The following is a 16,984-nucleotide window of genomic DNA, read 5'->3' on the forward strand; positions in this document are numbered from 1 at the left end:
TGTATTATGCATGTTGGACTGATGTGTGTGTGTATGCTGTACATGTTTGGCTGATGTGTGTATTATGCATGTTGGACTGATGTGTGTGTGTGTGTATGCTGTGCATGTTTGGCTGATGTGTGTATTATGCATGTTGGACTGATGTGTGTGTGTGTATGCTGTGCATGTTTGGCTGATGTGTGTGTGATGTTTATATTCGGCTGATGTGTGTGTATGCTGTTCATGTTCGGGCTAATGTGTGTGTATATATGTGTATATGTTCTGCATGATCTGGCTATTGTTTGTGTGTGCATGTATGTTGCGCATGCTCAGATGTCGTGTGTGTATGTTGTGCATGTTCAGCTGATGTGTGTGTGTGTGTGTGTGTTCGTGTTCAGCTGATACGTAGGGCCACGTCAGTTTGTCCTTACAGAGGTAACGGTGGCGCCGCTACGCTGCAGTACCGCCATCCGGTCGCTAGGTGTCAGTACCGAGTTCACTTCCATCAGCGAATCAATGACTCGTGGCTATTCGTAGTTATTTCCTTTTAGGTTCACGGCACTTCGGCCCAAACGTCAAGTTGATCAGAAACGTGGAGAGGCAGCGAAAGTTGGTTTGTTGTCTGGTGGAAATTCTTCTCTAAGTGCTGTAGATCTTAACGAGATGGCTTGTTGGAGAGTTTAATTATTTTGACTGGTTAGTTTGTTCATAACTCGTGCAAGAGAACAAAAAAACAAAAAAAACAAACAGAAAAAAAGAGAGAAGACTCCACGGTTCGGGACGCCGCTGGGACGCTGGCAGATAAACCCGGGGTGGAGTGTGTTTATTCTGCAGCATGTCAGCTGAAGGGGCGAGTGTGTGTCTGGTAGGAGAGGGCGACCAGAGCAGCGGGGGGAAGTCGAACACGCCGAAGAGTCCTGAGCAGGAGCAGGAGGAGCAGCAGCAGCGAGCTCCGAAAGTCGAGACGAAACATATGAAAGTCGAGTCGAAACCCCCAAAACAGGGGGCGATGGACGCCAAAGTGGACGGATCGAGCACCACGAGTCAAACGGAAAACGACCAAAATGCAGAAACGGACAAGAAGCAAGTGACCGAGGCTCCACCGCCCAAAGTGAACCCGTGGACGCGGAACAGCGCGTCGTGTTTTCCCAACAACCCGACAAACAGCACCCAAGACACGGGTAGGCTTTCACCGTTCAACGCCTTCCTTTTTTATTGTTTTTATTTGTGCACGTTTCTTCTTTCACATTATTCCTCTAACTGAAAGAGGCCTTTTAGGGTGTATCATTTGCACTAATTGACAAGGAAAGAGGAAAAAAAACATGGGTTGAGCCTTTAATGGCCGTTGTGTTATTAGTATTATTAGTATTATCATTAGCAGTGGCCTGGGAAGTTACTGAGCGAGGCTGCATTCTAAACCGCTGCCTGCTCCCTAGATAGGCGCCCTACGTAGCGCGTGAAACAGCGACGCATGCGCACTACCTTGTCCACTAGGTGTTTGTCAGGAAGACGTTTGGGACAGGGACAGAAGTTGCTAAGTCGTAGAGATGTGTACTATTGCAGCCTGCGAATTTATTTAATTTGTTTATTAGTGCAACGGTTTTTTTTTTTTTTTTTTTTTAATATTAAAATGTGTTGTTGTAGAAAAAAATAAAATAAAAATTAATACAAAAGGCTGATTATAAAACGTTTTATTTCCAATGAATGTTTTGTCTAAAAAAAACAAAACAAAGAAATGAGACATTATGACGTAATAATTTTTTTTGGTGCAAATTATATAAAAATAAAAAAAAATTGTGCAGAAATAAGTGCAGATTCGACTTTGCAAACATATGTTGTGACTTCATGCTTGCCCTCGAGTTACAAAAACGCTCCCCTAATAATTAGAATAATGTATTCAAAATATCTATCTATCTATCTATCTATCTATCTATCTATCTATCTATCTATCTATCTATCTATCTATCTATCTATCATATTAGAGCAAATGGGATAGTTTTTAAGTTTACAGCTCACATTGGTGCAGAAATCTTGTTAGAAAGCATTATTGTGCTTGAGACGTTCCCTCACAAATAAAATCGCGTCATTATACGTAATAAAAAGACTTCATAGAAACGTTTATTGATCTTGACCCTTTTTTCAGTCTGTGCTTCGAGTTACGATTTTTCCTCTATGAGCAGGAACGGAGGACGGGTTACATGGAAAGCCTAAACCAATGAGAAGAGGTTTAAATGGCTGGGACAGACTTGCTGATGAGGGCAGAATTAGAGGCTCTAACCCCCACCCCCCCCCCCACCCCATGTCCGTGTCCGAGTGCTGATCCCCTCCCCCAGTCCAGCGTCGTCTGATCAAATTGCCCCACTGGAACACGTGGAGTGCTGACAACTGCAACTCTGGAGTTTAAATCTAACTCTGTGGCGTCGTGGCTGAATGAAAAGAAGCTTTAGGATATTAACACCGTCGCTACACGCTCCGTAGCTGTATTTTAAAGTGTTATCGAGGGCTTTTTCACGAACACCCACGCGTTCTGAAGTTCACGCGAACACGCTTGATCCAGACGGAAAAAGGTCAAGCGCGCGGGGGTCAACACCTCTTAAGAACACGTGTGTTTTGAGATAAAATACAAAATCAGCTTGTATTTTTCCTCTTTTTTGTGATTAAGGAAAAAAAAGCCCTGTTTTCCACTTGGAATCGAGGCATTACGTTCAGCCAGGGCCAGTTTGATAAGAGCACTATGAATATTTGTATCTGGAGGAGCAAAAAAGCCGTGAATGCGTCGTGTGTGTAAGTGTGTGTAAGTGTGTGTCCTCCCAAACCAGGAGTAATTATCTGAAAGAAAGTCCCAGTTGATAAACGTGCTCCGTGTCGAGCGAGACCGAGCACGCTGCCATGACTCACTCATTTCATTTCATTCATTTTCTAAAACCCGCAAATTTTCTTAAGGGATGTTGTTTCTCCCGTTTTTCCTTCTCTAGAATCTGTATGACGACTGAGGAGCAACGCGTCGTAATGTAACGTAGCTCGAGTGTCAACCTGAGAGAAATCGCACCGAGAAGGACTTTCCGTTTCCGTAGCTTTTTCAGGTGTCCGTTTTTGAGAACTTATAAATGATCACCTCGAATTTGAGAGAATGCGAGTTTATGGCGTCTCTGTTTGTCTTTAATTCTCTTCACAACAAGCGCTTATATATTAATACTAATAACTGATAATGGCTAGTGATAAAGGAATAACATTCGGACCCGTATACTGTTATTATGGACTACTTTTCGCTTTTGATATTCACTGTACCACGCAACATCGTATATCTGCTACAAATGGACGTTCGGTGCAACCCAGATGAAAAAGGGTTTCCCTCTTGAGTCTGGTTCCTCTCAAGGTTTCTTTCTTATGCCATCTCAGGGAGTTTTTCCTTCGCCACAGTCGCCACCGGCTCGCTCATCAGGGACAAACTTACTTATAAAGAACATGTTAACTTTTAATCACCACATTATCTGTGTGACGCTGCTTTGAGACAATGTTCATTGTTAAAAGCGCTATACAAATAAAAATTAATTGAATTGGATTATGATGTAGGCAGGGGACCAGAGGGTTTTTCAGAAACGTTTTTAATAGTAGTTTAAATTGAATCGATCGCCAGTTCGTTTGCGACAACTTCAAACCACCTCAAGAAAAATGTACGAAGAAGACATGTATTGAGTTCTGTAGGGAAAAGGAGTGTTTGTATGATGTTTATATATTTTTTGATCATAAACAAAATTAGCGCTGCAGATTGTTTTTGTTTGCTGCGAGCTAGCGAGAGAACGCGCACGTCAAACTTCGCACGATTTTGATTCTTGACGTTTTTTGACCGTCGTACAGTCCGATTATCACAACAACTGAGATCCCACCGTGCTACATGGAGATCATATACAGTTTGACGAGCAACAATCGTAAAATTTAAATCGCTCCGTATTTGAGATTCACAATATAATTGTAACAGTTACGGCTTAATAAAAATTACCTCGAATAATTTCCACCACGGCGCAGTTGAATTTCCGAATCCAATCGGTTATGATGTAAGATTTAATTTCGGTATAAACGCGCAGACGCCGTTTCGGAACGTAACATGAAAAACAGCTTTAATGCTAATAAATAAATTATACAACGTATTTATGTTGATTTTCGTTTTTATAGTTTAACCCGGGGTGTATAAAAGTGGAAGCTGTGACATAGCGATAATCGACGTTTCTTCATTTTGTGTTTTCTGGAAAGGTCACGCCCTGACGTAGCTTCTGTCAGTCACTTCGTGTAAATTTGAATTTTCTGGTCCCTTAAAACAATCTTGTATTTTTAATGGAACTGCTGATTCGAAGGGACTGCGGTTTTCAGAAACAGCGCCTTGGTGTGGACGGGAGGCCAAAAACGGAGAGAAAAATGTGTTTTTAAATGAAAACGTGTTAATGTGGACATGTCCTCAGAAACGATGAGGTACACTATATGGACAAAAGTTTGTGGACGCCTGACCCTAGGAGTCACGTGTTTTTTTTAGTTTGTTTTAAAATTCCACTTCACATTCAGCTACTGATGTAGGTGAGGTGAGGAGCCCTGGGGTGCAGTCAGCATTCCAATGCATCTCAAAAATATTCAGTAGGGTTGAGTTCAGAACTCTGTTGCAAGATATCGTCCAGTCCAACCCATGTAAAGCAGATATGTTCATGGAGCTGGCTTTGTGCACAGGAGCATTGTCATGCTGGAACAGGTTTGGGTCACCTGGTTCGAGCGAAGGGAAAATTTCAAGACGTCCTTTGGAGAAGAACCACATATGGCTCGAAAAGTCGGGTGAACAAATACTTTTTGGGACACAAGGTATTTTTTAGTCTCATGTAATTGGGTCATGTGACTAAAACATACATTGTGTCCCCAAAAGTATTTTGAGAAAGTTTGAGAAGAGAGAGAGACGCTGGTGAGGGAAGGACTGTTTATCGCTGCTATAACGTACGTGATAACAGGAACTGATTTTATAACACCAACTGATTTTTAAACACCAACTCTAATTATAAAAACGCGCTAAAATCCGCGTCGTTCATCCCTGCGTTCAACAATGGAACTGTGGTATAAGAGGAAGAACTCACTCCAAAGCATGTGGTGTACATGAAACCGGGGTGGTGTAATAAAGCATATGATTGATTAATTTCTTTAAAAAAAAAAAGGCATTTATTTATTTTCGCTTTAAAGTGCCTGAGGAATACAAAAAGCGATTTTATCATAAGATTGCGTTAAACACGTGAAATATCCATTATACAAGGTTTCATGTTTCAAAAATGTCCGATATTATCTGCCCTTAGCGGTTTTCCTTCGTTCGTTCATATCCAGCATGCACATGGTAGATCTGGAAACTTCGCGACGGGAATACACACGACGCCACACGACACTCGTTTACACTTTGCGACTATTTTAGAGTAGCCTTTCTATTTTGTGCCACCCCCCCCCCCGTTTATTTCTATTTATTATAACATTTTTTATTCATATTAGTTTATTAATATTGATCATTAAATTGTAAAACCAAAAATCTTACCAAAAAAAGTCCCCACGAGAGGGAAGGAAGTCCGAGGAAACCAAAGCGAACACATGGTGAACGTGTGTAACTCCATGCACACTCGCAGTAACCCGAGCTCATGATCGAACCTCTGAGCTGTCAGGCGGTTAAAGAGTCCACCAACACCACTTAATATATATTTTCAATTTTTTATAAATATATTATTTTAAATTAATTTATTATTTTTGTATTTAATTTTATTATTATTTTTTGTTCATTTTTTTATTATTATTATTATTTATTTTTTTTTATGAGAGAATTATATACTGGAAATTCTCATTAAAAAAAAAAAAAAAAAAAAAAGGGGGGGGGTTTTCCCCCAGGAAATTGTGATATTTATAAAAAAAAAAAAAAAAAAAGTGAAAATTCATGACCGGTTCTCTTTTTTATTTATTTTTTATTTTTTTAAACACATTTTATTTCTTTTATTATTTATTTAGATTTTTTTTTTTTTTGCAGCCCTCCGTATACAGTTCATGCGTGGCCACGTGTTTCTATAGTGACATGACGAAAGTATTTTTCATGCCCTTTCGCTGCAAACCCGGCAGTTCAGATTCCTCGGCTTCGAGTATCCGAAGCGAGTGTGCTCCATGGTTGTAGAGGCGAAGCAGAAAAACGGACTCGCTCGTCTTTTCAGCTGATAATCTCTGGAGTTCAGTGGTGCGTGTTGTTGATCTTGTGCTTGTAGTAATGAATTTGTTATGAAATGTCTTGTAACGGCGTCATCGTTTCTTTTTTTTTTCTTCTCAGTTAACGTGGCTGTTTCGTATTTATATTACTGTATTGTTTAATTGAACAAATGAGATAAACGAGGATTTGCACAATGGCGTTTGTATTTACTGTATTTACAAAAGTTTGAGCTTAAGATCGCTATGTGCTTTTTGAACATACGTATTTAGTCCCAATTTGCTGTTACAATGAAGGTCCCCTGGTGGTCTAGTGGTTAAGATGCAGCGCTCCCACCGCTGCGACCCGGGTTCGATTCCCGGTCAGGGAACCATCCCCAGCCACTCTTAGTGCCGGTCCCAAGCCCGGATAAATTGGGGAGGGTTGCGTTAGGAAGGGCATCCAGCGTAAAACATGTGCCAAATCAAACGTGCGGAGGATCCGCTGTGGCGACCCCTAACGGGAGAAGCCGAAAAGAAACTTGCTGTTACAATGACTTTCACTCATCTGGGAAGATGTTCTGCTAGAATTGTGTTGGAGCGGAGTGTGCTTATGGAGATGTATTCAGCCAAAAGGGTGTTGGTCGAGTCAGCTGTAGATGCAGATGAGGTGAGGAGGCCTGGGGTCAGTGCCAAAGGTTTTTAAGTACGGTTGAGATCCGAGCTCTAGAGCGGGAGATCTTCCTCTCTAAAGCTTCTCAAGCATATCTTCAAGGAGCTGAGTTTGTGCGAGCGAAGGGAAAAGTTCATGCTACAGCTTCCAAATACGATTGTGCGACTCTAAGTTTGTGGTAAAAGTTTGAGGAAGAAGCACATTTGGCCGGTAAAGTCCGTTTCTGAGGGTCGGTTTCAGACATGTTTAGAATTCTGAGATGCCTTTCTGCTCACCACGGTTGTAAAGAGTGAATATCTGAGTGACTTCATGTCAGCTTTTCCTCTTATTCTTTCATTCTCCTCCTTCTTTTGCGCCATTCTTTGTTAACCCCAGGGGCTTTTGTTCATACTTTTTTTTTTTTCTCCATTGTGATGTTTGACCTGATGGTTAACCTGACTTGTATCTACATGTTTCTACATACATATTCCCCATTGTATGTGTGTGTGTACTTCACTACATGGACAAAAGTATTGAGATACCTGATTTTGTGGTTAAAGGAACATAATTGTGTTGAATGCCCTCGGATGTGGTCACGTGAAATGTTCCCCTTCACTTGGACTGCGAGACTCAAACTTGCTCCAGCATGACAAGGCCCCTGTGTACAAAGACAGATTTATGAAGATATGGTTTTCATGGTGTTAGTAGAAGATCTCTTGCTATAGAGCTCTGACCTCAAATCTATTGAGCATATTGATGAACTGGAACGCTGAGGAACTGAAACCCCAGGCCTCCTCACCTACATCAGAAGCTGACTTTACTAAAACCTTTGTGGCTGAAGGAATCTCCTCAAGAACACTCAAATCTAGTGGATCATCTTCCCAGAAGAATGGAGGTAAATGCGGAATGGGGTGCTCAAAACAAACATGAATCTTATACTGTGATGTTTATTTACTTATTTTATTTTTCTTATTTGTTTTATTATTAAAATTTGTTATCATTTTTTATGTATTTAAATCTTTTATTTAAAAAGCGCTTCGAGATGCTACTTTTAAAGGGGCTACATAAAACAAAGATGATTATTATTATTATTATTATTATTATTATTGTTGTATTATATTTAGGTATCCACTTATGTCCATATAGTGTATAAACTTAACTTAGAAATGCCTCAGAAACATCAAAAAAACATCCGTAGTCTCACATACACCTGGCGTATTTTTATAAGGAAATGAGCTGAGAGTCCCAGAGAATTTCCCCCAGTTCACGTGAAGACTCCGTTTCCTCAAGCACACTTTCTTTCTGTTCGCATGCAAAACGGTCTTTACGTTCTCGTCTGAAAAGCGATCCGTCCCGTAACGTTGCTTTCTTTGCTGGCATACCCACATTCTTCTGTATTATTGTCTTTTTCCTGGAAATCGTCTATGATTTAAATAATGAATTGAAGATTTTTGTAATCAGAATTTGTACAGAAGTTAAGAGACAGTTCATTGTGTTGTACTTTTACTGAGGTAAATGATAAAACCATAGATTACAAATTGTATAATTGTGAAAATTGTATATTTATTTAAAATTTCCTGTTGCATTTTTTTTAAGGCAATAATCCAGGCATCTCATTGAATTAGCTTAGTGTTAGAAATGAAAGGATTTTTTTTTGTAAAAGAAAACAATAAAAACATTCAAGATTTTTGTGATTAGGGCTGAAACGATTTGAATAAATTCAAGTAATTTCGCATATAAAAAATGCATCGAGGCAAATTATTTATAATAAAATATAACAAGAGAAGGTAATTTTATTTATTTATTTATTTATTTATTTAATTGAATGAAACCGAAATGCCGCCAGAGTAAAAAATTCACACAAGCAGAAAAGAAGAGACGGTTTGAGCACTTGTGAGAACTTTGTGAGAACTTGTGAGATCGTTTTGAGAACACTTTCACTGCAGACCCGTAAAGTTCTAAATGACGACTGTTTTCCGTCTGGGAAGTTTGCTTTAAAAAAAATTGTGTACTCCGGCTGTTCCCTTGCTAATGGATCGGACAGAAAACGTGTCGGACATGAGTGAGGGTGACTGCCCCTTGACCTTTTTGTCAGTAATGATATTTTCATTTGTTTGACAACATGAAAAGGAAGCGCTTGTAGATTACAGCATTGCTTGTGCAGTTTACGATAAATCCGGGCTTATTAAATACCCAGTGAGCATTACTGTCAATTCAGCAGTCTTGGACTTTTGGAGATTGTAATGTTTGCTGAGGTTTCATTTTGATGCACTTTACTGAACTGAAAACTGCAGTTTTGGTGTGGATTGGAAGGCAAAAGTCGAGAGGGAATTGTGTGTGTAGTACTGTGTTATGCAGTATACAGTAATCCACCGTTTTACCGCGGTTTGATTCTAGCGCCCTCTCTGGTTTATCGCGGAATTGCATTTGCCACGTAACTAATTAGTTTGGCTAATTTTCCCGGTCTCTCGCGGAGAGCACGATAGTCCAAAAAACTTAGGGGATTGTTTTAATGGAGTTTTATGTTGAAATAATTACATTTATTAATAAAAATACAATTATTTATTATAAACTGAAGTAAAATGTTAATACAGTACAGCAAAATTTGTGCCGTTTGAAGTTTGTCAGCCCTTATTTTATATATGTGTATATGTATGTGTATATACACACACATGTATATATGTATCTGTCTACGTGTATATATTTGTATATAAAAAATATTTCTTTTATTACCCATTTTGAAAGTGGTCCTGTAGTTTGTTTTATAACATGCACACTACAAGTGAGACACAATTTTCCTGACAGTGTTTAATCCAGAGGCTGTTTTTAATTTAGACACACAGTATCCGTTCCAACAAAATTCCTCTGGACGATGCTGGAGTAGATCACGCTGTAGCAGGATCTCAGACTTTATTACAACATTCTTGTGATTATGTTCGTCTCAATCCAAATATAAACACTGGATGGACCGCCTCTCGTTTTCTTTCACAATCTGTAACCATGATGAGGTACACTCATAGGAAAGCTAAGGTCCGGTGAGGTAATACTGTCCTCTCTTTACATTTTTAGTGTTTTATTCCTGTACTTGCCAACGAGCACGACCTTATAGCAGCTATAAACGGTCCTCCATCGATCCTCTCCTGTCTCAGAGCGACGTCACCCATTTGTCAGACACTGGAGACTTATTATTCCCACCCTGCAGAAAAAGAGGTTTTGCTCAGAACGTTTTTAAAAACAAGATTATTTTTGGAGCATGTGATGTTTTTTTTTTTGCCATACACTCATCTTTTTAACTTGTTACTACCGAACTAATGCCATACTCAAAAATCCTCTGACCAATCGGAATGAATCAAGGTCCCGAACCCACCAGGCCGTGACCTGGGACCAGTTCGTGGAACAGTTGCTAGCGGGTCTCAATAAGGTTCTTGTGGAATATCTCTTAAGATACGGTGCCGTTTTATTAGATTTGTTTCTGTATTGATGTTTTAATTTTAGAAAACATCATTTCCACACTCGTGGCAGGTTCAGCTTTTTATTGTTCTGATAATTTTGTAAATGATTTGTTTAATTCTGCCGAATATTTCACTATTTTCCAAAATGAACCTTCTCAATACTGGAAAGTTGGAGACCTCAGCACTAGGGCACTTCATCTCCAGAAAGCTGAGATCTGATGTTTTGCAAATATTCTGATTATTATATGAATAGGGATCGACGTGTCTGATTCAGTCTTATAGCTCTAGTAGGCAGTGGGCTATTATATGGAAAGTTTTACACTTATTAACACCTGTTGCTTACACCGGCCCATGCAGTGATACTACGTGTGTGTGTGTGTGTGTGTGTGTGTGTGTGTGGGCTAACAGCTGTGAGCTGACCGTCAGTTCTCAGAATGTCTAAAGCCTCATAAATTCTCCGTGTCACTGAAAAGGCGACGATGGATTCAGCAAAGTGGGGAACACACGTGGATTAAAGGAATTTGCTCATTAACACACCAACACCAAGTGTAACTAATTGGTACGTTCACCAGAAAACATGTGGCAGAGAAGAAAATGTGCTGCGTGGCTCCACGTACTTGTAGGAAATGCTCAGCCGCCAACTAAAAAAAGTCATAATGCGACGTGTGATTTGAATTAATGAATTAATTTTAATCTTTCTATTGGAAAATACTATCCAAAGCAGACAAACTTGAAAGCTCCATTTGTATATCGACCCGAGATGTTCAAAACCAACAAGGAATTTTTAGTCACCCGATGCAATCACGTGACCCGTTCTTTTGCTGTCGTACTGCAGTTGATTATTGCGCCAGTTATTACGTTTGACGCGATTCGAGAACGTTCACCCTGCACTTTTTATTTTTTTATCCAAGAGCATGAACACGCATTTGCGTTCAAATCAATTCGATGAGAACTGAAACATGAAGATACCTACATGAACATGAGACTGGGGACATGAATGCCAGATTGGAATGACTCGGAAATGTGAATGAAATCTTGGGGTTTTAATGATCGAGTATGTGAGGACGAGCAATTTCGGAAACTATTTCGAAAATGCAGACTGAACGTCTTTAAAATTAAAACAGTTTTTTTTTTTTTTTTCTATAATAAAAGAGAAATAGATCCGCTAGGTTTTGTAGTTTACTTGTTAAGATTTGTGGTTGTTTGTTACGTCAGGTTCTGATGTAGGGTTTAGAGCTCTGGGGTTCATTCAACATAAAGGTGTTGTTTTATTTTTTGCTTTCAAAGTGATTTTCTATTAGTTATTGTATATATTTTTTGTTCGTTTCATGAAATGTTACATTCACTACTCATACAATACATAAACTTACATCGCCTCAACATATTGAAGGAAAAAATTGTGAAAAATTATTAGAATTATTCTTTTTTTTTACTGCCGATATGAGAGGGAACATTGTGGAAACTTTTGCTGCTTTTTGTTTTTGTTACAAACACAATGTATGACAAATGGGAGCTTTCTCTCGCCGTATCTGACTTTTATCTGTAGTGTCCAGCCCTCTGTGTGATAAACCAGCATGCTAGTATCACAATCTTCACAATGTCATACTGTTTTTGTGTGTTTTTAATATATATATTATATATGGGCTGACAATCGATTCAAATATTGAATCACAACTTAATCTAACCACATTTCTATCTGTTCTAAATGTACCTTAAATTAACACTTTTCAAAATGTTATTACTCTAATCAACATGGACAAAATATTTAAGCTTTATGCAAATGTATTGTGGTGTTTATTTATTTATTGTTTATTATTAGTGAAACCAAACTCAACATAAAGCATGAAGACAAAATATTCGTAAATGTTTTAAAGTAATTATGGTGCTATAAATGACAAATCATCAGGACACCAAAATGAACTTTTGCGACGTTTCCACACGGACGGTTTTAATTGCCGGATGTACACATCATGGCGGATTTTAGTGCTTGATGTTTGTGACTTGGCGCATCAGTAATACAAATGTTTAGTGATGAAATTTTGAATTTTTTTTATATCCGAGTAAAGAAAGGATGTCGTGAATAAATGTGTTTTGCTTTGAAGGTTTTAATTTCGCCTATTTTTATTTATTTATTTATATTTTTTATGAAAATGTGCGTTGGATTAATCGAAGCTAGTGTGTGGGGTGTGTGTGTGTGTGTGTGTATATAAAATTAAATGGTTAATATTTGTTATACATAATTTGTGCAATACAGATGTGTATTTGTTGTTTTTTCCATTTAATATTTTTTTAAAGATATGTTTTACTTAACTGTTCTAATTATTTTAGCATACTTTAACACGTCTGCTTTTAATTAATTTATTTATATATGAAAGTATTCCATGATGCTGTGAAAAAAAGAGCTAGGAGCTATTTAAGATTACAGCAAGTTGAATTAACCTTATAAACTTCTTCCACAATGTAAGGTTATTATTAATCAATCACTTAATTGTTTGAATAATAGTAATAATAATGTTATGTAATCACTTCAAAATGTATTACTGTTGAAGGCTGTCAGTTCAAATCCCTGCACTACCAAGTTGCCACTGTTGGGCCCTTGAGCAAGGCCCTTAACCCTCAAGAGCTTGGTTACATAAATAATTGTAGGTCACTCTGGATAAGGGTGTCTACCAAATGCCAAGAAAAGAGGAATGAAAGTCAGAGTACATGTGTATGAATGCGAGGGAGGGCATTGAATTGGTGCGGTTGCACGGAGAAGAGGTGGAGAAGGTGGAGGAGTTCAGGTACCTGGGTTCAACAGTGCAAAGCAATGGAGAGTGTGTTAGAGAAGTGAGGCAAAATTTGCATATTTTCATTGGGAGTGACGATGATGGACAGATTTAGATATGAGTTTATTAGTGCAGGTGTAGAAAGTCTTTAGCACCTAAAAGGGTAGTTTAATCTCCCTCAGGCACCTCAGATGGTCCAGACGCTGCCGGGCTTCTTCACCAGGGTGTGATGTGAACACCTAGGTACCTGGGAAAGTGTCCACTCTCTCCACTGGATACCTTTTGATGTTCACCATCTCCTGTAGGTGGGCCGTCTCATAGTTGTTAGAGATCAAGCCCACCACAACAACTTGATGGTGGAGTTGGAAATGGCCACAGTTTTGTGTGTACAGTGAGTACAGCAGGGGGCTCAGGACACAACCCTGAGGAGCTCCAGTGCTGAGGGTGAGGGTGGATGAGGTGTTTGCCCACCCATACGGCTTGTGGTCTGTCAGTCAGGAAGTTGAAAATCCATTGACACAGAACCTCCAACTTAAAGGTGACCATGGAGGGAATTATGGCGTTAAACGATGTAGTCCACAAACAGCATTTTTGCATAATTCCCTTTTCTGCAGTCCAGGTGGCTCTTCGTTGTGTGGAGACGATGAGCAATGGTGTCCTCAGTAGAGAGGTTCTGGTGGTACATGAACTGTAGTGGATTCAGTCTGTCCGGTAGTGAAGCTGTGATGGAGTCAGTCTTGACCAGACTTTCAAAGGAATTTTATTTTAATAAATGCAAATATTAAAATATAAATAACTGTTTCTGAGCAGTCATCAGTCACTGGTTGGACAGTTAATCCAGTAGCAAAGATGGGTTTTATTGTTGAGAGGACGTTGTGTTAAGGTTACCCATGTACCACTTTATATAGATTTGCTACCATGCAAAGCTTAGTAGCATAAAGTGTTCGTTCAAGTCCAAGATTTTCACTCTGGATTAATTTGTTTGCATGTAACTAGTCAAATTAGTGTGTTTAGGGTTAAGACCTCTGTGGGATCTTCAATGTGTATGTGTGTAGATTTTTAATTGCAGTGCATCACATGACCCAAAATAAAATAAAAAATCTAAAATGAACGAGGAATAAAACCCGAGTGTCAAAGCATGGTCCTTGATAGTCCGATATGCCTGTACAGCGTGTTCACTTGTAGGTGGTCATGGGTAGGTCACTTCACATTTTGGAATTTTCCATTCTGGAAAAAAATGTCAACATTTTACCCCCTAGAAAAAAATAGGGAAATTTGTATTTTCTTGCACACTGTGGCTGTGGTAGACATACTTCGTGGTATATTCTTATGTCCGAAATGGGCACTAGGCTGCAATTATATGACCCCGGAGTTTCAGAATTTCGCTAGGAATTCTGAAAGAACGTTTTTTTATTTATTTATATTTTTTTAAAGTAGAGGTTGACTGGTTTTGAATTTTATCAATAGCTAGGTTAAGACTTACTTGCTGATAACTGACTAATCAAAATGGATACTGGATAAAAAAAACAAACTTAACATTCCAGGTAAAATAGTACTGGACTTTAATACAAAAAAAACAAAAAACAACAGTACTCAATCATGAAAATGTGCTAAATGAAATATGAATATAATTATTAATAAATATAAATAATAAATATAATGTAGCGCTCTCCATGCAGCGTGCAGTCTCGCGTGTAATAACGAACAGCACATGGTCGTCAGCGAATCGCCTCTAGTGGCCGCTCTCATAATGACCGCGGACCCGGAAAAACTATTGCTATGGATTTTTGCAGCAATCAACCAGTCCACAAACACCTACCTACACCAACATAGAACACAGGGGGAAGAATGGAGTTCTGGGTAATATAATTGGACTTTACAGAAAACACCTGGAACATACACAAACAACTCGGTGCATAAAGAAGACTTCTGCCGTTCTCTTTCGGGGGCAAACGAAGCATGTCTGATGGCAAAATTTGCACCGGGAAGCACCATTCAGGTTTGATGTTTTTAATAGTTTTTTTTGCAACTTTGTGCAGTTTTCTTGCTTCTTAAGCAAGTTTTTTTTACGTGACGACACTCGTGGTTGTTGCGCGAAAGCTCTCGGTGCGTTTGTTAATCCTGGGTGTCTTCTCTTTAGCCTTTGTTTTCTCAGACGATTAACACGACCGTGGTCTTAGACGGTGTTTTAAGAATGCGTACACACCACCTCCTAGCTAACCGGAGCGCTTTTGGCTGACAGTTTGACTGATTTGAATACAAAAAAACCTGCCGTGTTTGTTTCTTCTTTCATGTGCGGCGTGTGTGTCGAACGGAGTGATCCTTCTGTTTCGTTTTGGGTGTAGCTCTTCTCGTTTTTGGCAGCTCTAAGCGAAAGCGCGTCGCGAGTACGTCTGTATCTCGCGTAGCGACGTTACACCCTGCACGGCTTGCTCGCGCACGGGGGCTTATCAACAGACACATCCACACCGAAGTGATAAATGACCTCTGACACTCCCAGGGGTGGGTGTCGTTCACACTGTCTAACACACACACACACACACACACACAAAACGGGTTTTTTTTCCTCTAATGTAAAGACAAAACTGGTTTTGTAGTGTTTCTTAAGGGGGAAAATGTCCAGAAAAAACTTCAGAGGCCATGATCGCTTCAGGCAAGTGTTTCCTGGCTCGCGCTACCTAACCACAGAGCATTTTCACAAGCCTGTCGAAACAATAGCGAGCAACTCGTCAGTTTTTCGAACTGGTGTTAGCCTCGTTAGCGAGGAAACCTTCCCCGTGTGTCGAAATCAGTCAACATTCCTGTAGAGGTAGCCATGCCTTTTTTTCAATTTATTTATTTTATTTCCCACAAAAAGCACCTGGTTAGTTGTCATCCATACAGTATCAGGGATTGTCAGTGTTGGGCTTCAAATACCACTGAATACCACTGGGGCCTCTCTTCATTGTAATGAGGGCTCTGTTAAGAGCGTGTTTTTGTGCACACCGGACTGTTAAAAGCCCTGTGTGTGGCGTAGGCCGGAGTTAATGTTTGAACGGCGTGGAGGTTTGACCTTGTGCTGCAGGTGCATAGACGGCCCTTTTTTTTTTTTTAAATCTCTTAGCGGCCACGTGTTGATAATTGGGAACAACACATGGCGTTATTGCGGAGGGAGTGTGCAGTGTTTGGTGTCTGTACGCTCACTGTGGTGGTGTGTGTGTGTGTGTGTGCGTGTGTGTGTGTGTGGGGGGGGGGTCTTTTTGTGTAGAAATGCTGGATATGTTTGTTCATTTGTTTTCCGGGGCATTGATTCGGTCCGAGTTGCGACCCGTGTCACTCGGGTAGTTTGTAGGTGAAAGGTTGATCTTTGGCCTTGTATCTGTAGATGTTGTTTAGTGAGATGTGTAGGAATGTGGGGGTCCATGATCTAATCCTGGAATATTCCAGATAACAGCTGCTGTGCCAGTTCTGATGTCTGCATTAAGCGTGGAATGTGCTGCAGATATCTGTTTAGTGCTTCAGATATGCGTATCTATCTCTAAAACCTGATGTGTGGGCGTGGCCTTTCTTTCTTTACCTTTTTGCTCTTTTTTCCTTTTTTCTTTTGCTTCATTTTTTTCTTTTTCTGCTGTTTTTGCTTACTCTAATGTTTTTACTTTAATTCATCCTCGCTTCTGTTCTTTCTTTTGCTTTCTTTTTTTCATTTCTTTTGCGCTTGCTCTTCTTTTTTTTTAGCCTGTTCTTTTTTTCTTAAATTGTCATTAATTTCTTCATTCTTTCCTTCTTTCTTTTTTTTTTTTGCTCATTCTTTTGCTTGTTCTCTACTTTCTTTTGCTTTTTCTCTCTTTTATTCCTTTCGCTCTTTTTTATTGTTTTTTTCTTTTTTTTGCAGTTTCTCTTTTTGCTTTCTTTTTTTCATTCTTTTTGCTTTCTTTTTTCATTTCTTTTTTTTGCACTTGCTCTTTTTTGCTCGT

General features: G+C 39.3%; 1 protein-coding gene across 5 annotated transcripts in view; it reads left to right on the forward strand.

The window, feature by feature from the left end:
* Positions 1-221: 221 nt before the first annotated feature.
* larp1b (La ribonucleoprotein 1B) overlaps positions 222-16,984 on the forward strand; it is a 55,827-nt gene continuing 39,064 nt past the window's right edge. The window contains exon 1 of one of the 5 annotated variants that reach the window (XM_083544568.1): positions 222-1,160. In XM_083544568.1, the coding sequence (XP_083400694.1) occupies positions 815-1,160 (346 nt within the window). In that variant the 5' untranslated portion in view covers positions 222-814. The remainder of the gene's footprint in view (positions 1,161-16,984) is intronic. The other 4 variants (XM_083544565.1, XM_083544564.1, XM_083544567.1 and 1 more) reach the window with 4 other exon arrangements.

Source organism: Silurus aristotelis (assembly GCF_946808225.1).
Source record: "Silurus aristotelis genome assembly, chromosome: 6".
Classification (NCBI taxonomy): Eukaryota; Metazoa; Chordata; class Actinopteri; order Siluriformes; family Siluridae; genus Silurus; species Silurus aristotelis.